Source organism: Doryrhamphus excisus, linkage group LG13 (genome assembly GCF_037039965.1).
Source record: "Doryrhamphus excisus strain RoL-2023G ecotype Guam linkage group LG13, RoL_Dexc_Guam_v1.1, whole genome shotgun sequence".
In the NCBI taxonomy this organism is placed as follows: Eukaryota; Metazoa; Chordata; class Actinopteri; order Syngnathiformes; family Syngnathidae; genus Doryrhamphus; species Doryrhamphus excisus.
Window position 1 is genome coordinate 7527847 of NC_136369.1, and position 24758 is coordinate 7552604.

Genomic DNA, 24758 nt, shown 5'->3' on the forward strand with positions numbered 1-24758 from the left:
AATAATCTACCTTTTCAGTCTGTTATTTGGTTTAAGTACAGAAGCTGATTTGGATTACTATAAATGTGATGGATGATTTTCATTCTGTTATTTGGTTTAAGTACAGAAGCTGATTTGGATTACAATAAATGTGATGGATGATTTCCAGTCTGATATTTGGTTTAAGTACAGAAGCTGATTTGGATTACAATAAATGTGATGGATGATTTCCAGTCTGATATTTGGTTTAAGTACAGAAGCTGATTTGGATTACAATAAATGTGATGGATGATTTCCAGTCTGTTATTCGGTTTAAGTACAGAAACTGATTTGGATTACAATAAATGTGATGATTTCCAATTGCAGTGTTGGGAAATATATTTTGTAGTAAAACTATTCCACCTTTATCTTTGCAATTAAAAGACAAACACATATTAGAGAGGACTGTTTTATTGAAGATATGTTGCTGTACCTGATTTAATTTATTTTTTGTTGAAAAAAAAAACTTCACGACTGCACTAATACACTAAATTCACAAGAGTTAGAAACAAAAGCGCAGATCTTTGACATTCAATCCAGATGGAGCATCTTTGGTTTCATAATAAAGCAAACATATGTACAAAGCATGTGCAGCAAACACAGGTGCCCTCAGTGTGTAAAGTGCATTTTTTTTGCTCAGTAGTGAAGTGCATAGCAAAGTCGAGCTACCAAAAAAACAGTTGTCAGACTCATCCTAATCAGCAGGGCAACCTTTTATCATATAAACATTACTGACATCCCCCATTCTCAGATCATGAAACATCACAAATTACAAAAACATTTTCCAGTGATATCGATTTCCCTTCAGGTGAGGACTTCTAAAAAGGCACAGCGAGTGATGGCCAACTTCTACATCCAGACATGAGCATGAATTGATGGGAAATGTAATATAGTAGTCCCTTGTTGATGGTTGGTTGGTTCCAGACCCGACTGCGGTAAGTGAATTTCCACCATGTAGGATTCAATAATGGAATCTTTTTGTATTTAAGCGAAAAGAAAACCTGTTTTGACTTTGAAAATACGTTTAACATTACAGCTCTTTAGACATGGAAATAACACGCCTATAATCACCTCCATTATTCATTGTTTATAACTGTTATGCTAACCAGTTAGCCTTGAATGGGACAACATTTTTCACTCTGACTTCATGCAGCGTTAGTTTCCTGTCATTACTGCCACCTAATGACCAGAATACAACATCCATCCATCTGTTTTCTATGCCGCTTATAATCACTAGTCGCAGGTATGCTGGAGCCTATCCCAGAGAGGCGGGGTACACCGTGCTAACCACTCGTCCACCGTGCGGCCCAAAATACAACATATCAATTGTATTTTAATACGCGTAGACTAATATTAAGACCGCAGTCTACCATGAAACAGCAATTTAATTTTCTGAAAAAAACGCGACATGGTGAGGCAGCAATAATCAAACCGTGATATTGCGAGTATCCCACATTTTAGACCACGTTTGGAGTCACTCACACATACATCAGTGCAATTCGTGTAATCTGCCTGGACAGAGATACACAATTTTGTTCTTTTCTACTTAAAAATGTCAAATTTAGGGGGAACAAAAAAAAAATCTAAAACAATGCACTTAAGACACTTGCCTGATCATATTCATACCCTCCATAGAATCATACAAACGGGTGGGGAACTTGATAAATAAATAAATAGTCATTTAAAAGGGATTGGGTTGAGGGCCACAAACTCTAAACTCCCTGAGGTAAAACAGAGTCTGCTCATTCAGCGTCTGTGATAATATTGGTGGTGTCAGACTCATCCATGGTCCTCTTGTAACGCACCGACGAGGAGAAGTGGCTTCTCTTCTTCCCGTAGAAGAGGCAGCCCACGGCGAGGACGACCACAATGAGGATGACAACGAAGAAGCCCACAGCTACGGGAGAGCCGGATGACTCTGAGAGAGAGAAATAAAGGAGTGCAATCAGGTTGGTGGTCTTCTATGGAGTCAATGAGCAAAAAAAAAAAAAAGGAGCACTCACTGGTTTTGGTTTGGCAGACGACTCGACTGAAGCTCGTCTCGCAGCTGACCAGACTCCAGCTTCCTCCGTCTGCTGTCACCATGACGGCACACGGTGCTTTGGACTTCTGCCCGCTAACGGAGGCGCCAGACTTCCAGTTAGAGAATGACAGAGCAGAGCCGTCCTCCCAGGCCGTGGGAGTACCTGGATTGAGGAGGACCACAAAAACTTCTAAGTTCGAACCCCCAATATGACATACCCTACTTCTATTTCCCACACTCTGAAGAAAGATACCGAGGCATTTTTATTTTCATATTTGTTGACATGCTAATAAGGGCATATTCAGGCAAAATAATGAGTTTGAATAAAATATTAGCATTTGCATCCTGTCTAGACCAGTGATTTTCAACCACTAGTGTACCTTGAGAAACCATCAGGTGTGCCGTGAGGAATTATCCAATATCACTTTTTATAGTTAACATTGATTAATCATCATTTGCAAATATTATGTCAATAACCATGAATATTCATTCATTCATTTTCTACCGCTTTTTCCTCACAAGGGTCGGGGGGGTGCTGGAGCCTATCCCAGCTGTATGGACCCAAATATTCCAATTGCATTTGGTTTATTTGCTCAAATGGAAAGAATTGAACTGGGATGGAATATTCCTTTAACCAATCCGATTGAGGTATCTTGTACCCGCTCAAACGGAAAGTTGTCAGGGTGCGTTCTTCTTCGTGGTGTTTTTCTTCTTCTGTTGTTTATTGGCGGTTGGCAAGCAGCTTTCATGTGCATTAGTGCCATCTGTGGAACAGAATCTAAACCCTTATATACGCCATTCACAAGTCCAGTTTTATTAAAAAAGAAAATATATATCTATATAAAACATGTCCTGAGTTTAATTATAAAATATTAGCAAGATTGAATTTGATCTTTTTCTGTTTAAATTGATCCCGGGTGCATTCTTTCAGCGCATGCTCAGATATGACGTAACACGCAGATCCAGACGTTCTTCACTTTTAAAAATGGAGGCCAGCAATCGGCACTGGACTAAGCAAAGTTTGTTTTTGATTCAAACTAAATTTCAAGACTGGACAGACGAAAAACTGGCAATACGGAGTTATTCCAACAAGTGAAAGAAAAACTTGGGGAAGCCGGTATCACGTGATGTTGATGTTTACGTTTTACTGGGCATGCCCTATTGACTATCCTGGTTGATTTTCACGGTGCATGTAGACAAGAGATTGGAATATTCCTTTCCATGGATACCATTGTTTCCCGAAAGGTCATTTGGAAAGAGAAAACTGGTCATGTAAAAACGTGGCTACTGTGGAGTGTCTGTGGTGTAAAGACTGGCAGAGCAATGGAATATTGGTCCGTGTGGCATCAATATTGGCAACAACTACCTTGTTCCTCCGATAGACAGAGGTCATGGTGACATTTTGTAACATTTTTAGTTAGTGGTGTGCCATAAGATATTTCCAATGTAAAAAACGAGCCACAGCACGTTTTTTTTACATTGGAAAACATCACTAAGTCTATAGGAGGAACGAGCTAGGTGTTGCCACACGGACCAATATTCCATTGCTCTGCCAGTCTTTACACCACAGACACTCCACAGTAGCCACGTTTTTACATGACCAGTTTTTCTCTTTCCAAATGACTTTTCCTGAAACAATGGTATCCATGGAAAGGAATATTCCAATCTTTTGTCTACATGCGTTGTAATAATCAACCAGAATAGTCAATGGGGCATGCCCAGTAAAGCGTAAACACCAACATCACGTGATACCGACTTCTCCGAGTTGTTCTTTCACTTGTTGGAATAACTCCGTATTGCCAGTTTTTCGTCTGTCCAGTCTTGAAATTTAGTTTGAATCAAAAACAAACTTTGCTTAGTCCAGTGCCGATTGCTGGCCTCCATTTTTAAAAGTGAAGAACGTCTGGATCTGCGTGTTACGTCATATCTGAGCATGCGATATGATAAATTTAACCAGGAAAAGATCAAATTCAATCTTGCTAATATTTTATAATTCAACTCGGTATATGTTTTATATAGATATATATTTTCTTTTGACTTATGGACTTGTGAATGGCGTATCGATTCTGTTCCACAGATGGCGCCAATGCACACAAAAGCTGCTTGCCAACCACCAATGAAGTACAGAAGAAGAAAAACGCACCCTGACAACAAGGAATATTCCACCCCTGTTAATCCGATTATATATTCATTCGGATTGGCACTATTCTTTCGGAATGAGGCGTATACAAAAGGTTCAATTCTTTCCGTTTGAGCAAATATACCAAATGCAATTGGAATATTTGGGTCCACGTATACGTGGATATTGACATAATATTTGCAAATGATGATTAATAAATGTTAATTATAAAAAGTGATATTGGATAATGCCCTTAGTGTACCTTTAGAATCGATGCCAACTCCGAGCCACACTCGACTGGTGATGAGAGGGTTATCAGTCACGTACTTGGACACAAAGTCATTCTCCTCTTTGGATTTTATGCTGAGCAGTTGAGCATCTGTCAAGAGAAGAAGAAGAAGAAGAAGAAGAAGAGTTGGAGTGCAAACATGGCGCCTAAGTCACCGCAAGAACTCACCCATGCTCTGACAGATGCTCCTGGCCTGCGCGTTGCTGTAAACGCTGTAGTTGTAGAAGCTCATGTCAAAGGCGTAGCAGTGGTCCTGATGCTGCACCCACTTGGATGTTCCATTGCTCTGAGGGCAGTGGTTGACCTCTGACCTTGCCTGGAGTTTGGCTCCTGATTCACAACAAAAAAACAAAAACAAATGAGAATGCGGAGTGAGCAGCTAAACCGCAGTAGAGCCTCGTCTTACTTTGGGACTGGGTGGTGATGTTGGTCGTGTAGCAGATGGCGCCATCTAGCAGAGAGCTGCAGTTGCTCCGCATCCAAGAACCGGAGGGCATCACAAAAACGCAGCCCACCTCTTCCTTGTCTGAGCTGGAGCCCTCCAACGACTCGGAGATGTTTTCCCGGTATTGGTACCTAGTTCCATCTGACCATTCGTAGGATGGACCCCCAACCTGCATGGAGACAAGACACCAAAATATTATTACAAAGGTTCCTTATATGAATAATATTAGTAGTGGGCTTTTTAAAAATGTATATGTACGTTCTTACCTCCTGGTTGGACAAGCCAATCCAGAGTGGGAAACCATCAGTTTTTGCAAGGAGCTTCACGCGCGCGTTGTGCTGAGCATCATGGACACTTGCCAAATGCCCTCCACGCTCACCACACTTCTCCAGAGCCTGGTACCAATTCAGCTTTTGGGTCACCACCTCGTAGGTTATATTCCCCAAGTATTGAAAGTCCCTGACTGACTTGGAGTACTCATCTTTTGGTTCTTGGGAGAAGAACATTGGTATGTTTAAGAACACTTCAAGTGGACACAGAGTTGCAGTTAAGATGCACCAACCGTTATCCAGTTTGCAGGTCACTATGGCTCTTTGTTTGAACTCTGAGAAAAGCAGTTGGTTTGTGACGAGAAGCCATTGGCCTTGCAGAGTGAGACCTGTCATGAAGGGGCCATCTACTTCTGGTCTGCCATTTTTCCAGTTGGAATATTGGACATTGGTGCCGTCATACCACTTCATCTGGTTACCTGGAGTTGAAAACACACAAAGTCCACAATTTTAAACCAAAGTCTTTTTAGCGTTCTTTTCAGCATTAAGTATGCATGCTAGCCACTACGATAGGGACACCGACAATTGCATGAGATTCAAAACAAATTGTTACTGCCTTTATAAATATTGCGGAACTGTAATTTGGAGTGGTGTATACTATGGTAATGGTAATGGTTTTATTTCATTTGAACATGCATCAGATTACAATTGAATGCATCACATAATCAGTTCACAGTTGCACATGTCCAAAAGGAGTAGGAAGAAGCAAAGCTTATTAAATCCTACCCCTCCATCTGGTACTTTTACAATCAGTAACTGTTACATTTGTTCACTTCCTGCTTTCCATAATACAGTTCAAGGTTTTTTTTGTTGTTTTTTTTAAATAAAAAAATGCATTGCATTATTTCTAATAGGTGGACATCAGGTTATGACATCCCATAATTTCATTAAAACTTATTTTTGGTCCAGAAACACTTGACTCAAGAGCTTGTTACAGTAATATTCATTCATTCATTCATTCATTTTCTACCGCTTTTCTTCACGAGGGTCGCGGGGGGTGCTGGAGCGTATCCCAGCTGTCTTCGGGCGAGAGGCTGGGTACAATCACAGCCAATCGCCAGCCAATCACAGGGCACATATAGACAAACAACCATTCACACTCACATTCATACCTATGGACAATTTGGAGTCACCAATTAACCTAGCATGTTTTTGGAATGTGGGAGGAAACCGGAGTACCCGGAGAAAACCCACGCATGCACGGGGAAACATGCAAACTCCACACAGAGATGGCAGACGGTGGAATTGAACCCTGGTCACCTAGCTGTGAGGTCTGTGCGCTAACCACTCGATCACTGTTACAGTAATATTATACTAAATAAATCCAAACACCCACTTTTGTCTTGGAACAGTCCAAGCCACACGAACTGAACCAAGTTTTGAAACGGCAGAAGTTGTTGGTGGATGAACTCGTTCTCCTCTGCGTTGCGGATGGTGAGGATGTCTGCCCCTTCATCTGCAGCACAAATACCCGATGACGACGTGAAGCTTAAAAAATATTCCTCAAACATTGAAAGACTAAAGAGATCCTTACGCAGGCTAGCACAGATATTGCGGATGGGGCCTTGGTCGATTTGCTCCCATCTGGAAGCAGCAAGCTGGAAAAAGTAGCAGTTGTTTTTGAAGGGGATCCAGTTTGGTCCATTTATCTTATGAGGACACTTCACAGCAACATCCTCAGGTGTGGTAATGGTATCTCCTGAAGTAAAACAACAAAAAAAAAAAAATCAAGTACTCAACACAAAAATGTGTTCTTGCTCTACATGATGCATGCTTACTCACTATGTGGTTTGTGGCAGATAGCGCCGCCAAGCTTCTGCTCACACTCGGTGGCTTTCCAGAAGCCATCGGTATCGAGGTAGACACAGGAACCTGCCGTGACGTCTGCCGACCAGCGACTGAAGACAGTGTGGCTGTGGTCGGTCCAGCGGTAGTGGATACCATCCTGAGCAAGAACAAAGTATTAGGTGACGGGAGCGGTGATGAAAACATGATATCAGCTCGTACGTCTTCACTGAAGAGGCCGATCCACATGGGTGTGCGCGCACGGCTCACGTGCACACTGAGGGTGGACTGCAGCAAGGTGTCTGCCACACTTGCTAGATCCATGCCGTGACTGCTGCACTGCTCTAAGGCCTCGAACCAGGTAAGATTTTTAACAAGCAGCAGGATGGTGTGGTTGTTGACTTGGAAAGACTCTGATGGGACGGAAGGTTCCTCTACTTGATCTGAAAGGAGGAGCGAAAGAGGATGATGATCGAGAACAGATACTGTATGCAAACTAAGACAAGAGTATAGAAGGTTTTATTTTATTCATCAGCAAGGTTGAAGAAAACATGTATTTGGATTAGTAAGGTACATTTCATTCATTGAAATCATCACAGAAGCAGTGATTTACCTGCATAGTGTTGACAAAGAGCCCCATGTTGATACTGCGTGCAAGAGGTGTAGTCCCAGGTACCCATCACAGCTGAATTAGCGTTGTTGAGTAAAAACACACACAGATCCGTGCTGTCTGGTTCCAGTGTCTGCAAAAAATATTTTTTAAAAAGAAAAAAAAAAGAAAAAGAACAGAATCAACAAGTTGCAATTTGCAATATTTCCATCACTGCCTCTGTTACTACCTCAATCATATTTATTTATTTAACAACCCAATACAATACACTCATATGTGACCTTACTCATCTGTATTCACCAGTCATTATTTGCACTATGACCTATTTATCATTGCACTAAAATTAATATATCTGCAATATATCTGCTCCTGCATATGCTCCTGTGCAATACTATGTGTATATTTTGGATATCTTGTATATATCTTGTATATATCTTGTTAAATTGTCTTTTTTACTCTACTTTTATGTACTTTTTTTTTTAACTTGACTACTACACTGAAAGGAGAAGCTCTCCAATCTCCTTGTACATCTTGTATAATGACAATAAAGGCCATTCCATTCCATTCAGTGAAATGCCAAAGAAATCAATGGAGGACTAAAGTACAATAAACCAGATACAATGCAGCTCTGTACAGTATGTCCCCATAGGGCCAAACATGTATAAAGTTTTCTATATTTCATTCATAAAAAAAAAGAAATAAAGTCCACTTACGTTGACTTTTATGGCCTTGTTCATGCCAAGGAGCAGTGGATGGAAATTGACGTAACTGACCCGCGACTGGTCCACCCATTGCAGTTTGTATCGTCTGAGTTTGAGGCCAATCCATATGCCTCCCATGTCCTTCATTGTGGGCAGCAGGCTGGTGATAAAGTCTAAATGCACAAAAGCAGCAACCGCAGATGTGAGTGTATAGTACATCTTCACCGTTAGGAACATACAGTTCTTCAGATAAGGAACTTGGAGGGCAGCTTGATGTTATCATGCAGGCTTTTTCTGCTTCGTGTGTCTAATAATTACCTTGCTCCACTTGGTCTGAGATGGTGACTAGGGTTCCCCTCACTGACTGGCATGTCTCACTGGCAGACCTGAATGATACCGGCTCCACAGCCTTCATCAGCGTGTAGCACTGGAAAAAAACATTATTTCTGTTGGTATTGTTTTCAAGGTCTAAGAACAGGGGGGTTCAACGTGCAGGAGCTTGTTTTTTTATTGGGCCTCAGCATATTCTAAAAAGAAATATAGATATATTATTAGATATTACGGCGGCACGGCGGTCGAGTGGTTAGCGTGCAGACTTCACAGCTTGGAGACCAGGGTTGGAGACTGTGCATGCGTGGGTTTTCTCCGGGTATTCCGGTTTCCTCCCACATTCCAAAAACATGCTAGGTTAATTGGCGACTCCAAATTGTCCATAGGTATGAATGTGAGTGTGAATGGTTGTTTGTCTATATGTGCCCTGTGATTGGCTGGCGACCAGTCCAGGGTGTACCCCGCCTCCCACCCAAAGACAGCTGGGATAGGCTCCAGCATCTCCCGTGACCCTCATGAGGAAAAGTGGTAAAAATGAATGAATTAATGAATATTAGATATTACACTAATTATTGACCAACAGTACATTGGATTGGTTTTAGCGTCTGCATAGAATGATTCGTAATGAACTCCCACATACTTACATTTTCAGTACAAAAAGTTTCAACACCCTTGACTAAAACCATTTGAAACTGAGCCAGTTTCCAACATAAAAAATAGAATTTCATAAGCAAAAAAAAACTCAAAGAAAACCTTATTTCTGAAAGCCAGAGAGTTATTTCCACATGGCAGGCCTCCAGGATGAGGGTCTAGAGGGCTTCTCTCCACTGATGTGATGTTGTACTTTTCACACACGAAGGGCAACCGCTGCTTGCAACTGTGCTCATACTCTGCAAGTTAGTATAGTAATGCTCATGAAAAACAATACATCACATTTTAATGTACCCTTAAACACACAGACATTGTGTACTCACTTGGAAAGGAGCTCTCAGGGCTGATGGAGGTGCATCTGCCGAAGAGAGCTGAATAATAGAAGTGCAGCTGAGGTGCCCTAGAACACATGTATGCATGTATGTATTGTTAACTGTCTTGCACCTATGCAATATACAGTATGCGTGTACCGTCTTACGTCATGGGAAACATTCGCTTGGTGTCTTTCAGGTTGACCCACCAGCCTTGCTTCTGAGAAGTTGACATCTGCTCAGAATCATTTTATGATAAAGATCATTAAACTTTCATCAATATTATACATTATTGATAGGTTTAAGTGTGTGTATTTAATGAATATATGCAATACAGACTTGCCTTTTCGATGTACTTGTGAATGAGTCTGGCAGCAGTGGAGCTGGGCGCTGAAGCCAGTTTGCTGCCATTCATGCTGCAAAATAGCATTGCCTCCTCAAACGTCAACTGGGGCTCATTCACAAACCAATACTCGCCACCATCGATGAAGATAGACGTTTCATGGTGCACGCCTGTGAAGTACAACACATATTTGAAATTATGACATTTTAAAACTGGAAGACCACAACAGACATATAGTGGTATAAAAAAAGGTTTGGGCACCCCTGATCATTTTCAAGATTTTCCTTTATAAATCACGGGTTGTTGGGATCAGCCATTTCAGTTAAATATATCATATAGCAGACAAACACAGTGATAGATAAGAAGTGAAATGAAGTTTACAGCATTTACAGAAAGTGTGCAATAATTATTTAAACAGGTGCATAAATTTGTGCACTCTTGTTTTATTGATTTGAATACCTTTAACAATAATTAAATGGAACACAAACATTTGTTTGGTAAGCTCATTGACCCTTGACCTTCATATACAGTCGTGAAAAAGGGTATTTAAGGTGGCCAATTGCAAGTTGTATCTTCTCTGAAGAGTAGCAACCTGGTAGCCTGTAAACAACTGTCAAATGACTCGAAGGTAAAGATTGTTCAACATCATGGTTGAGGGGAAGGATACAAAAAGCTAGCTCAGAGATTTCATCTGTGAGGTTCCACGGTGAGGAACGTAGTAAGGAAATGGGAGACCACAGGTACACCAACAACCAATCAAAATATTGAAATTATCAAGGGTACTCAAATTATTTCATACCACTGTAAATGACAATACACAATCAGACACAAAAGGTCTTGAACGCAGCTTGTGTAAGTAGTTGTTCATTACCAGGATTGTACCAGTCCGGATACTTTGGCGTCCTTCCTATTGAATGAAACACAAAGCAAGTCAAATACAGTTTATTCTATGTAAGACCTCCATGGAATATGCTTCACACGCTTCCTTCCATGTGTCGTCTTACCACGAGGGATTTGACAGACCCATTCCAACTTGGCATCACAGTGAAACGGTGTAGCATAGAACAATGCAGGAACATGGTCGTGGAGCACAAACATAAAGAGGTGCTTGATGGTGCTCTTCATTGTCTAATGAGGACAGAAATTGTTTGCACAAATGTCATCGCAGCACAAATACAGTGATATCATAACATCAGAGATCGTGTTGCCCCCAGCAGGTCAATGATAAGTAATAAACGTATCTTTCTGACAACTCTAACTAAGACAATACAAAGTCTACTGATAAAAAGTAGGTCTTAAATCAAGTGACTGCAGCCTTGTGAGAAAATGGAGAGAAACCAATGTTCCAAGTAAGCAACCCCAATATTTCAAGATCACTGTGGGACACAGAAACAGTCAATATTGAAGAACGTACAACAGACCAATTGGATGATCGGTTTCAAGTCTTGCAACAATGTTGTCCCTTCTAGTTGTGAAAGCAATACATTTTCCAAACACAAACCCAAAGTTATTTGAACCCATGGCCATCACACCTGCTTATAGTGATAATAGAAGAAAGCATGAAACCACAAGGGGTTCCATTACAGTCAACGTCTATGTGATATACTGTTTGTGTTGCAAGGTGCTCACTAAAAAGCGTTGCCTCTATTTATAATTGATTTACAATGCAGTCTGAATCAGTTAATCTGGGATCGATTGCCTATGTCTGCTAAAGCAGAAAGGGGGAGCTCTTGGCCGCGGCACTCCATTCTGGATGAAGATGCCAGAGGGAGGCATCGTGTCCGGCCATCATTATTCACATATTTCCCCCTTTTCAGTTATGTCACGGGCATTAAATGTACTCATTGCTGTGCTGCAACATGTGAGCATTTTTAAGCATGTTTGGTGGGTTGCGGAAACTTTTTGAGACATAGTTTGGTACCAAGTTGTAGATGCTACATGGTACTGTAAGCTAGCTAACCGACGTCTGTTAGGAGGGTAATGGGACGGTTTATGTTTAATATGTGTATTTGTTTAGGTAGACGTGTACAGTATATGTTCTTTCTTTGGATGTTTAAAATAACATGCGAATATTTTGTGTTTGTGTTGTCTTAAAAAGTAGAAAGGGACACTGTTGTCTTATTGATTTGCTGTGCAGGTCTACTTGTGGGAAACAAAATGGCTGTCTGCTTGACATAAATGTTTTTTTTGTGTGTGAAATAAATAAAATAAAAGAATTCTGGATGAGGATGCCAGAGGGAGACATCGTGTCCGTCCATCCTTATTCACATATTTCCCCCTTTTTTAGGGTTATAACATTTACTCTTCCATAAATCCTTTTTTTGAGTGTCAGTTGAAATGTTTGCCCAACATCGGTCTTCTAGTTCATCTTAAAGGTGGTTTAAGGTCAGGGCAAACTAAGTTTGGTCAATGAGCTTACCAAACACACTTTGTGTTCCAATAATTAGTGTTAAAGGTGTTAAAATCAATAAAACAAGGGTGCCCAAATTTAGGCACCTGCCTACTTTAGTTTTAATAATTATTGCACACTTTCTGTAAATCCCATAAACTTAATTCCAGTTCACATCTATCACTGTGTTCATCTGCTATATGATATATTTAACTAAAATGGCTGATCCCAACAGCCAGTGATTTATAAAGGATTTTTTTTTTTCAAATGATCAGGGGTGCCCAAACTTTTTCATACCACTGTATGTATATCTAAAACACACATGTACAACTTACCTTAAATGCTGTACAGTCTCGACTGTATGCATCGTCCTCATGGAAATCATGATGTAAAATATCCAGGGATACCTGGCGCACAGGCGACAAAATTATTTTATTATTATTCATAAGAAGGAGACCCGAGTTCAATCCCACCCTCGGCCATCTCTGTGTGGAGTTTGCATGTTCTCCCCATGCATGCATGGGTTTTCTCCGGGTACTCCGGTTTCCTCCCAGATCCCCAAAATATGCTAGGTTAATTGGCGACTCCAAATTGTCCATAGGTATGAATGTGAGTGTGAATGGTTGTTTGTCTATATGTGCCCTGTGATTGGCTGGAGATCAGTCCAGGGTGTACCCCGCCTCTCGCCTGAAGACAGCTGGGATAGGCTCCAGCACCCCCGTGACCCTTGTGAGGATAAGTGGTAGAAAATGAATGAATGAAGAATATATGAGGACATCCAGTGTCACCAAAATATTACTTTGCAAAAAAACAAAACATCAAATTTGAGTAATTTTAGATAAATAGAAATGTATTTATAATAATTAGTAATTCAATACCGCATAATTCAACGTGGTGTATATATCAGGGATACAGACATAATAAAAAATCCAAATAACACCCTTACTGTGGTCTCTGGAATAAGAATAATGTCTACTCACGGGACGGCTGTCGCTCCACTGCCAGGAGCGGTCGGCTGGGTTTCTTCTGTTCAAGCCGACCCAAAAGTACCGATCATCGCTGCAGAATAAATATTGTTTTATCATTTGACAGGTTGCGGTCTTAAAGGGGCATGCCTTGCTTTTTTCAGTTGCATGCTTCATTTCATTATGTGTACCTGATGGTGTCCCTCATGATAGTATGCAGCGCATTCATCTCGTCTCTATTAGTAAAACTGGGCAGGTTGGCTCCAAGTGCCTGACAGAATCTTTCAGCTTCCTCCCACGACCGTTTGCGACTCAGTCGCTCCTCATGAAACACCTGACTCAGACAAACAAACAAGAGCTTTTAATAGAAGCTGACAACTGCACAAATATTTAGAAATATTACAAGAAGCTTTGAAATGATGCATTCAGTTCCAGCTGGGTATGTTTACTCTGCTTATACAGCCTGCACCAGTGATTTAACAAACATTATGCTTCATTGTTAATTGTGACAAAACATCTCCACTGTGTCTAAACATTCACCTTGAAGCAATATTTTACACCAGGTACGGATACCCATCCGTCCGGGCAAGGAGTGTCTGGCTCGGGTGGAGGTGGCAGAACTGGACTGAGGTCTGTCCTACAAATGGTGCCGGCCTTAAAAAGGGTACAATTTTTCACCTCCCACTTGCCAAGTGGTTTTGTGGTGGAGATTACAGCACAGCCGCCATCCTTATCTAAAGCAAACAAAAAAAAATCTGTATTATTATGCACAGTAATGTCATTTTTCAGATCAACTGATATGATGCATGATAAATACTGATGTGACGGACATAAACTATTAGCTACAAACATACAATCTATCTATCTTTACTTCACCTTGTATTTTTTGTATTTTAGTAAGACACTTTGACTTTATATTCACAATATTAACAAGAGCACATAGAGAGCAGGGGTGGGCAAATATTTTGAGTTGTGGGCCGCATTGAGTTAACAAAATTGTTCGGGGGGCCAGAACATATATTAAACACACTCACACACTATTTTATGCTTTTTCCTTGAATTATCTGTGTAATTTTATCTGTAAAACTGTATGTTCTCATGTCCCTTTTTTCAGGAGCACTCTAAACATCAGAGCACATCAAACTATGTAATTTAATTTTACAGTTTTGTTGTTGTTTTTTTAATAAATAAGACTTACAAGTCATGTTACCAGTTTGTATGTTAAACGTTGAAATAATTAGAAAGCAACAGGTGGGCCGGATTCAAACCATTGGTTGCTCGCATGTGGCCCCCGGCCGTAGTTTGCTCACCCCTGACGTAGAAAATTCAGTTTTCTGCCAAGACCAAATTAAGAGAGTATAATACAAAAAAATTATTTGACAGGCTCTTCATCGCTACTCTACTAGGTTTTGTGGAAATGTGTAGTTTTTATGACCAAATGACCAAAAATGTATTTGACAAAAAATATTTAAAAAATATTATTTTGTGGAGAACAACCCGATGAAATGTTCCGGAAATTAATAAAAGTTGGACTGGTGTATCCCTATTCAGGATAAGCGGCAAAAATGTATTCAGTGTACAGTGCTAAAGTACAAGTGCATACCTGGTTGAAACCCGCCCCAGTTGGTGTACGTAACTACACTTTGGGAATTATTCTGCCCCTGCCATTGGTACTCTCCTGTGTTCTTAACGTCCTGCAGCCCAATCCAGAAATACTGAGGTGTATTGCTAATATAATCTCCAAGCAGACGGTTGATGAAGGCTTGTTCAAATCTGAAGAGTAGAAATAAATATGAGCGTTCAGACACAACAGTAACAATAAGCGGCAGTGTGTTTCTTGATGCCAGGTGACGCAACACCTACCTGTTTCTAATAGTGACATTGCAGCCATCTTTAAAAAACACTTGTGTCGTGTTCACAAGGTAACAAGAGTTGCCGTGTCTCCTCCAGCCCTGTTAATTTACAGCACAGTAGCAACACACTTTTAAATCATGACAGAAATGACACAGAATAAATGCCATCTTTCCTGTAGTATTGTATCATGTAGAAACCCCCAGAGGTACAGCAATTGTCATTGTGGGTACGTGAATAAAAATGAAAAACAATTAGCCACTAACACTCACAATGATGAATGCGCCTGAATGCCTCATGGTACAAGAACAGAATAGAAAAGAGAGAGGATGAAATTGTTGCTCTATGTGCATCATATGAACAAATAAGTACATATTGCAGACATAAACCATAGCCATCGTGAGTGGACAAAAACCGCTCAAATTCAATCGATTCAAACGGAAGGACGGAATAAAAGATATTTGGGATAATTAATTATCTATTTACCAGTGCTCAAATGAAACTTCAACAAAATGTGACTATGCAAAACACATACTTTTGATCCGGAATTACTATTCTACAGTACAATACAGTATACTAATTTACTTGGTGAACTATTAAGTGCAAAAGCCATTCAACTGACATTCAAATCAGAATCGTAATTGTTCAACTGACATTCAAATCAGAATTATAATTGTCTGGTCTTAAACTTACATGGTTCCATAAGAGGTATTATTAGACTGGAACGGCAACAAGTCTTAAAAAATAGGAATACATATTTAATATAAACAGATAAAATAAATTATTATTGCAGGTTAGCTGAAAAATACTGATCAAAAACCTGTTTAAAGAAATGTATGCAAATGGAACAATATAATAATAATAATAAGGACCTCAAACAATGCACAACGATGAGCCAATTCAAGAAACAATACAAGCAGTTGATGTTTGCTAAATACAAGGATGAAGAGTCTTGAACCAGTCATGATGTGCTATATATATCACTATATTGACTATTTACTATGGTACCCATTATGTCATCGTATGGTCATATCACCTCGTACTTCGGTATTATTGCATTATTAAAAAAAACAAACAAAAAAAACTTAAACTGTATTGTGGAAAGCAGGAAGTGAACAAATGTAACAGTACCAGTACAGTAACAGTAAAAGTACCAGATGGAGGGGTAGGATTTAATAAGCTTTGCTTCTTCCTACTCCTTTTGGACATGTGGAACTGGAACTGATTATGGGATGCACTCAATTGTAATCTGATGCATGTTCAAATGAAATAAAACCATTACCATTACCATAATTACAATGCAAAAAACAGCCAACATTTGAGTGTATGGTGCTGCTGGCAAAAGTGAGGGGACTTTACTTTAATTTACTTTGTAAATGGATTGTACTCACATCCTCAAAGCGACAGCCAGCCACTCCCAATGATTCGCTGACTTCTCCTTTGGTCTGACACATGAAAGCTAGTGTCTCAGAGCAGCGGCCAACATGCCAACCAGACTTGGAGAAACACAAGGATTTTTTTTTTCACAAACTCTTCTGTGGCACATCACAAACCCCCAAGACTGAAGAGGTTTATGATGTAGTTATACTCATACACACCACAGAGTAGAAGACGCAGCTGGTATCCTGAGAAGGCTGCATTGGCTGATTTGGGCCCCAGAATGTGAAGGTGACTGGTGCTTGGTTGATCCATTTGAAGACAGCAGGCTTCATACCTTCACCGATCAGACCGATCCAAACATCCGACGACATTCCGTCTGATGGACGGTTATACAAATGTGATGGGGTTTTTTTTTCAACAGGTATTAAAAGTGTGATGCAAATCATGACATGAACCTGCATGAAAACTTGTGCTGATCATCTCCTTGCTGTCGATAGAGTGGAGGCTGGCCAGAAAGCTTCCATCCCCTGTGCTATTACAGTACTTCTGCGCATCAGTGAAGTTTTGAGGCTTGTCCGTCACTAACTTGTAACACCAGCCATTCCATGGCACCCAACCAGAAGCACACACCGTTTCATTATACATGAGTGACTCTGCAGGGGGGCAGACAGAGATCCAGGAAAAATTAGATTCAAAATGGTCAACTGTACACAGGCTGTCCAGATATGAATTAGCCTACCTGATGGTGTTGTTTGAGAAGAATTGACTTTCTTCTTGCAGATATATGGTAGTTGTTTGCTGCACGCTTCAGCTTCATAGTTCTGGTTGGAGTTCAGGACTCCGCAGTCTGACTCAATGATCATGGAGCTGGGTGGCATTCCTGCCATAAACCAGTAGAATATCACATCATGAAACGGTCATGTACACAGAAAGTTTTCGTACAGTGAGGCTGAGCTGTTAACAGATAACTTGGGATGTCCCCCCTGCCTCTGATCCAAAAGGGCTTCTTCAGAGACTGCCAGACATGTCTGGGCGAAAACAGCTTCAAGAATCTCTAACATGCAGCTCCTGAATCCCTTCACAGAAACAATGGCAGCTCGTGTCTGCCTAATAGCATCAGTTATGTTCCACTTTCACCACAGAGACAGAAAGTAGCAACCATATTACAATAGCTAGAAAGCCTCTATTCATTGCAATTAATGGGCTTGTTCAGCAGAAATAACACCCCCGATGCAACACTGCGTCCAACTACTGGGAACAATGAGATTCTTTACAACACTAGTCACATTGTTTACACTGACTGACACCAAGTGTTTATAGCGGGACAGTTTACAACAAGATGCCAATTTGAAATCAAACTAAATAAATAGGATGAATATTTCACTGATGCATGTATTCAATTATGTGGAAAAGGCTGTCATTGAATGTCAAATTTAACACATTCAAACATAGTTATGAATGATAAAAATCTATTTATTTTATGTATTATTGTTTTTTAACTTCCCTTTTTTAAAATGGGCAATAGGCCTGGATAGACTGATTTTGACTCATTTGACTCATTGACTCACTCAAGCACAGAAAGAGTCCATAACAGCAACTTCTATAAGACCGATTTTCACAAAATGAGTATAAGAAGAGTCCTCACCTGTTTCCCACCGCAAGATGGTAAGCGGGGAGCCATCTGACCACTGCCAGCCCTGAGACGTATCTAATTGATGGAGGCCTATCCACATTCTCTCAGGCATCCTGTTGAGGCCGTCTAAAACTAAACAAAGAAGAAAATCACAGAACACAATTAGAAAAAGAAATGTGAGAGTGGTCAACATCATTTTTTTTTTTTAAAACAGATTTGCACCAAAGACAGCGCACAAATATAAAATGATGTTGAACTATTCTATAATATGACAACTATGCAAGGGAATCAGCATGTCTTACAGGTTTTGGAGTGGAGATCATCCGGGCCAGACACGCTGAGCAAATCCGCTCCTTGGCTCCGACATGAATCTAAAGCTTGCTGCCAGGTCATGGCAGCATTGGGTACAAACTCATAGCAGGAGTCCCCCTCTGGCCCAACAAACAGAGTCTGGCAACCCTTCTCTGAAAAACCAAAAGGGACAGTGAGCGTTTCCAATCCCGGCTTTTGTTGTGATCATTGACACTAATCTTTTAAAAACGACAACATGCCAGGTTTTAGACAGTGCCCCTTCTTTCGGTCCTGGTCGTAGTCTGAAGAGGTGGAGCACCAGGAGAAACCCGGGAAGTCAGAATCTGGGAGGCATCCGTGATGCCAGCTTCCATTGTACTTGAAGGGAAACTCACAAGGAGCGCCGGCAGAGTTCCCATTGATGGTGTGAATGACTGCATGAGAACGACAAAGAAAGATGACAAGAAAAGAAAAGTAGAGTTTAAAGACAATATCCCCTTTTTTGCAGAAGGATCTTTACTAGGAACTGGTAGCTTGATATACACCAAAATCTACCCGGGTGACAAGGTACCAATCTCGTTATGGTAGGCATGGGTTAAAAAGGAAGGACTCCATATGATTTGATGCAGTGTACAAACAAACAAACTGTTCCTTATTATTGTGAGAATTAATACTAGTCCGTAAAAGGTGGATTTAATTGATGACAGCTTGTCACACGCTCAGCCCATCGATGCCAACATGTGCGATGGTTTCAAGTTTCAATCTCCTACTTTCTGGCATCTATGTTTACACATTTTGCCAGGCTCTCACTGCTTCTCTGGCAACAGTTAGCTCGTGTTACTTAACAATTTTACTCTTTTGTTATCTTTATTATAGTTATGGGTAGGCCTTTCACGATAACACATTTTGCTAGTCAATAATTGTGCTATTATCGACCGATATTTGATCATTTCAACTTTTGAAACAATATATATATTAAGATTATCATTCAGAGATCATTGTATCATGTCACATTGAGCCACTAGATGGTGTAGTGTACCTGTGTGAGACATACTATATTAGCCGAGTGTCACCATACAATTCCTACTCCTGGTGTTATGAGAAATACATACACACAGCAACACTGGAATCGTGGTATTAGGTTGACAAACTATCGCCTTTGTGCCTTCTTTGTGTATTCACATTACTCTAAAACAGGCATCAAATTAATTGTGTAATAATGTGTACTTTCATACAAGTCACAGTGCAATTGGTCTAAATAGGTTAGGTAACAAAAGAAGGCTCTGAGTTCTCTGTAACTTTGCCATTAAAATCAACAATTTTGCAATGTAAGGACCTCAAACAATGCAACGATGAGCCAATTCAAGAAACAATACAAGCAGTTGATGTTTGCTAAATACAAGGATGAAGAGTCTTGAACCAGTCATCATGTGCTATATATATCACTATATTGACACTTACTATGGTACCCATTATGTCATTGGATGGTCATATCACCTGTATCACCTGTAAACTGTATTATGGAAAGCAGGAAGTGAACAAATGTAACAGTTACTGATTGTAAAAGTACCAGATGGAGGGGTAGGATTTAATAAGCTTTGCTTCTTCCTACTCCTTTTGGACATGTGGAACTGTGAACTGATTATGGGATGCACTCAATTGTAATCTGATGCATGTTCAAATGAAATAAAACCATTACCAATGTTGGTGGTTCATGTTCTGCTGGTCTTAGTTTCACACAATACATAATCCAACCATCCCTTTTCTACGCCGCTTGTCCTCATTAGTGTCATAGGGGTATGCTAGATACTATCCCAACTGACTTCCAATAAGGTAAATTACATTGCTATACTGTACGCACTGCTACTATTTACATGAAATTCTCATCCTTAGTCACAGTAAGCTAAGGTGCATGCACAACCCAGCCCAGGCCCTCGCATTGCTTAAAAGATGCAGTCAATTGGTTGCTAGGCTTGCCATATCCGGTGCATGTCTCTACAATTGATGAATGTCAGGATTTATGGCTGATTCTTATCCATCCAGGAGGCTGCTACCAATGCAGCCGTATCTCTCGCTTGTCAAACCGCATATCTGGTCCCATTGGTTTATCATTCACAACCCTACTAGCCACAAGGTGTTTTTTGGAAGTTCCTAGCGGAGCTGGATGTGCTGAAGAAAGCTGCTGATGATGATAAATCATGGTGATTATAATACTATAGTAGAGTTGGTAGGGTTTCCCCCAATACTATGTGATTAAACCACACATTTGCATGCACTCAAGGCATACAATGCCACCTTACTTCATATCCTGTCTTTGCAAGACAAAGTACATGCAACATATTACAATGATGAAATAAGAAATGGCTAGAAAAGAAAGATGCTTCGTCAAGAACAGTAGCAAGAAGCTAAGTCACACGATAAAGTGAAAAGATAACATTAGCCATCAGATGAGGGTCTGCTAACATCACAAGACAATACATGTAACACAATCACCCACATATAAACATGAGCGACTGACACTCTTAGACTAAATATCAGCAACTTATTTTGTGTAAGCCTTTTAAGCATTTATTATATTTTTAGAATATACCACAGGGTAATTCAAAGAGCTCCAGATCGCAAATGGATCCCGTCCTGCACTTCGGACACCGCAGCTGTAGTGCATTCACTAACACACTTGAATGTGTGTGCCTGGAAGTGATGACTTGTGCAGTACAGTAAAGTAATCCAAGGTAAAAGTTCAACAGCCTCTACTACATGATTTATCAAAAGAGCATGGAGGATTTATGGTGAATCATGTGACACATGACATGAGACACTCTCTTGGGAATAAGAACTGACCGACTTTTTTGTTGTTGCAGACAGGAATGAAGATAACTCAATTGGGCTGTGTTAGAAATGTACAAAAACCAGTTTGGTCATTTGACATACACACCAGCAGGCACACCTACAAAGTACATTGTGTTTTGTCTTTCGTCTCATGGGATAGGTATTTTTTTTTTAATTCTCATTTTTGACCCGTTGTGTTGAGTTGAGGACTCCTATAGAACTGCTACACGCAATAACCCCCACAGAAAGCTTTCGAGATCTTCCAGATTATGCACATATTCCAGCTATATTTCCTTGGATTTCCAAAACGGTCTGTTTTAATTTATTCCACCCATAGCCCGCCACCCGGCACACCCACTCCGCTGTGATTGGTCCCACTTAACTTGTACAGCTTGTACCCAGGCATACCCATATGAGGAAGTCCACAAGCCAAAGCGAGTCTTCAGACCCATCCAAAACTTATTTCAGGGCTCACTTCCAAATGCACAAACCTCGTTATCTTAAACTTTGGCATTGTTTAACACGGGAAAATAACATTCTAACAACATTTAGCGGTCATAAAAGTGTAAAAAGCATGATAGGTCCACTTTAACAATATGTTTATTACTGTGGTTGGATTGTGTTGTGTACAACTAAAATCTGCAAATATTTTGGTAGCCTTATTTTGTTGCAAATTTATACAAATATACAAATTCAGTGTGATGCAAAACCCTCATAATAATAAACACATTTTAATGACTCTTGTGGTTCTTATTTTGTGGCTGCTTCTCACTTACCGCGGTATGGAATCTGGCAAAGGCTGTCCTGGGATCCCCCTCTCACCCACGTGTCATACGTATCCCGTCTGGCTGCTAACTGGCCTCCGTCGACTGTGAGACCCATTTGGTAAACTGTGACCACAGCCCCATCCACGCAGTGCCACCATAGCAGGAATTCTGAACCACAGTCCACCAGGGACAAAGACTTGGAGTGGACATCTAATGCCAAGCAGAGGGAGGTTGCCATGTGGAAAAGTCGGTGACCTGAACCCCACTTCCAGGAATGGAACGTATTGTTTGGCTCACAGGCTGAGAGAGCCAAACTTCCAGACTCCTGAGCAGATAAACACTTCCCTGTGCTGGAGTGCTGAATGGTGAAGGCATCCTCGTCTGTAACAGGATAAACATAAAACACTGAAACTTTTGCCACTTCAGGGCAAACATTAGAATCCTTGTAGTTCATTCTCATTCTGTTTTTATTAATCATCCGATCAACCAGTGGAGAAAACGGAATTTAAGCAGTAGCATGCACAACACCGCAAACTGGATAGCAATCCAATGCAGTCTTTAGTCTACTCTTTTCAACAAATAAACACGAGGTACATCTGCATAGATGAACCTTGGTGTTTCATGTTTTTTACAAGTCCAATAACTATGAACAAAATGTATATTATCTAGAACATTTCTCAAGGATTAGATCATTCATGGAAAAAAATGTAAAAAGGTGGGTCCTTTTTACATTTTTTTCCCATGACTATTTGCTAACTATCTGAGAATTGCTTTTTTCTTTCTGACATTTTCTTTTGACATGTTGTTTTCCAAATCATGGTTGGCATCATATGAATGTGAAAACTAGTCATTACAATGTATACCATGTGTCTATATCTAAAAATGACTTGACCAAGTAGAATAACTTAAAATTGTGCCACGCTAATTGATCATATTTTTACTAATGATTTTGGAAACAATGATATGTGTCCGTTACAGAAGCGCATCTCAATAAAGCCCTATTTCCTGTGTTATATGTGTGCTTGAATGTTTAAATATATATATTGTTTTAATATAATGAAGTGATGTCAGATCCCGATTTTCCTTCATTCTTATTTTCTTTTATCACCCAATAGTCAATCTATACTGTATTTTAGAGCATCAACAATTAATCGATGGTTAATTGATTACCCAATTAATCAACAACTATTTTGGTCATTGATTAATCCTTATTTTATTTGTGTATAAATATATTTCAGCTTCTCAAATGTGTATATTTTAAGATTCCCCGAGTCATCCATGAGAGCAGACCTATTATCTTTGTGTTTTAGCCAAAACAAGATATTCACACATATCAGCTTTGAAAACAGGAATGACATTTTTGTAGACCCAATCACTAACTGTAACATTGTATTATTTAACATTATTTTAACAGAATATTCAAGCAGCAAACACCTAGTATTTGTGCATTATTTCCTATTATTTCTCATTATTTTGTGCATCTGTTCAAATTTTCTATTTCTGAACAAAGAATGGGAAATTAATTACAAATTACATATTTTTAATCCAATCGAAAATAATCGACCGATTAATCTGTTAACATGTTAAGCAAAGTAATTGTGGAGAGGGGGTGGCTTTTTTTAATCTGCTTCTTCCTACTCCTTTTCGGACATATAATGTAACATGCTATAAGCATGTTGGAAAACAAAAAAAATCACTACCATTATAGGAAAATGGCTGACTAACTGACTGAAACCTAAGTTGCATATCACTTTCTATTTGCAGCGTTAGCTCCATTGATTTTGGCCTTAGCAATACGCATATTACCGTAACGTGTAGGCACACCCCTAAATGCCGATGTTTGTATCAATTTAACTATGTTTAACTTGGCAATATATATATATAAAATATGACATGAGTGTGATTTGCCTTTCAATGAAACTCAAGTTAGCATCTTTGACAATGCTAAAACTATCAAGTCACTGACTAATATAAGAGTAGCAGTCTCTCCCCTTAATTGTTATGCAGTCGGCCAGCATCTATTGTCCTGATTCATACGTCGACCAGCTCGACATCAAAACCAATCACATTTAGGCTTCGCACAATGACGAAAGTAAAGTGAAATCCTTTTGAGGAGGCTGCTTACCAAAAGTCGAGCATGTCCCCCACAATAGAGTTGTCCCAAACACCGACAACAAACAAAGTGCAGCTCGGAACATTTTCAATATTGTCGCCTTTTGTCAGGCATAAAGATCACGTCTTCTTGAAGAGTTCAGCTGTGAAATTAAGTGCGACTGATTCCCTTAAGTATGAAACGAAAGTGAATACACGGCTATCCGCCGCCTGCTGTCAATTGCCCAAGCTTCGATAACAGTGTTTGGGAAAACTGACAAGTGAGGGCTGTAGGGCATGTAGCTTCCGGTGGAGCCTACAAAATAATGTTACGGTCCGGCAATAAAATAAATTCACTGAAATACGCAATTAAAAGTGATTAATTTGGGGGGTAACACAGACCACTGAGACTCATTGACAAACGTTAGTAACACTATAAAATTGTATTGTAAAACTGGTAAAAACTGTAAAAAAAAAGTGAACACACGGCTATCCCCCGCCTGCTGTCAATTGCACAAGCTTCGACAACACAGTGTTGGGGAAAACTGACAAGTGAGGGCTGTAGGGCATGTAGCTTCCGGTGAAGCCTACAAAATAATGTTACGGTC

At 40.0% G+C, this 24758-nt stretch overlaps 1 protein-coding gene across 1 annotated transcript; it reads right to left on the bottom strand.

Annotated features, from left to right (window-relative positions):
* Positions 1-413: 413 nt before the first annotated feature.
* On the bottom strand, positions 414-24576 carry ly75 (lymphocyte antigen 75). Its single transcript, XM_058088505.2, has 35 exons — positions 24185-24576; positions 22069-22440; positions 18724-18897; positions 18475-18636; positions 18185-18304; positions 17279-17419; positions 16995-17192; positions 16758-16915; positions 16551-16655; positions 15172-15260; positions 14912-15081; positions 13849-14042; positions 13500-13642; positions 13324-13402; positions 12679-12750; positions 10959-11082; positions 10826-10861; positions 9955-10124; positions 9779-9846; positions 9624-9700; positions 9403-9539; positions 8638-8746; positions 8332-8492; positions 7622-7751; positions 7231-7451; positions 7006-7168; positions 6758-6922; positions 6560-6679; positions 5457-5642; positions 5161-5384; positions 4856-5063; positions 4618-4779; positions 4423-4539; positions 2022-2204; positions 414-1936 (listed from the first exon to the last, which is right to left on the bottom strand). Exons 1-35 carry the CDS (start codon positions 24255-24257, stop codon positions 1761-1763), a joined length of 5187 nt encoding a protein of 1728 aa, XP_057944488.2. The 5' UTR covers positions 24258-24576; the 3' UTR covers positions 414-1760.
* Positions 24577-24758: the final 182 nt, after the last annotated feature.

Excerpts from the sequence above, each read along its gene's own strand:
- ly75 (XM_058088505.2), bottom strand. The coding sequence starts at position 24,257 with ATGTTCCGAGCTGCACTTTGTTTGTTGTCGGTGTTTGGGACAACTCTA. Across the intron at positions 16,916-16,994 it reads CAGCACAAGTTTTCATGCAG|ACGGAATGTCGTCGGATGTT; the intron begins GTTCATGTCATG and ends ACCGTCCATCAG. Across the intron at positions 1,937-2,021 it reads CGTCTGCCAAACCAAAACCA|AGTCATCCGGCTCTCCCGTA; the intron begins GTGAGTGCTCCT and ends TCTCTCTCTCAG.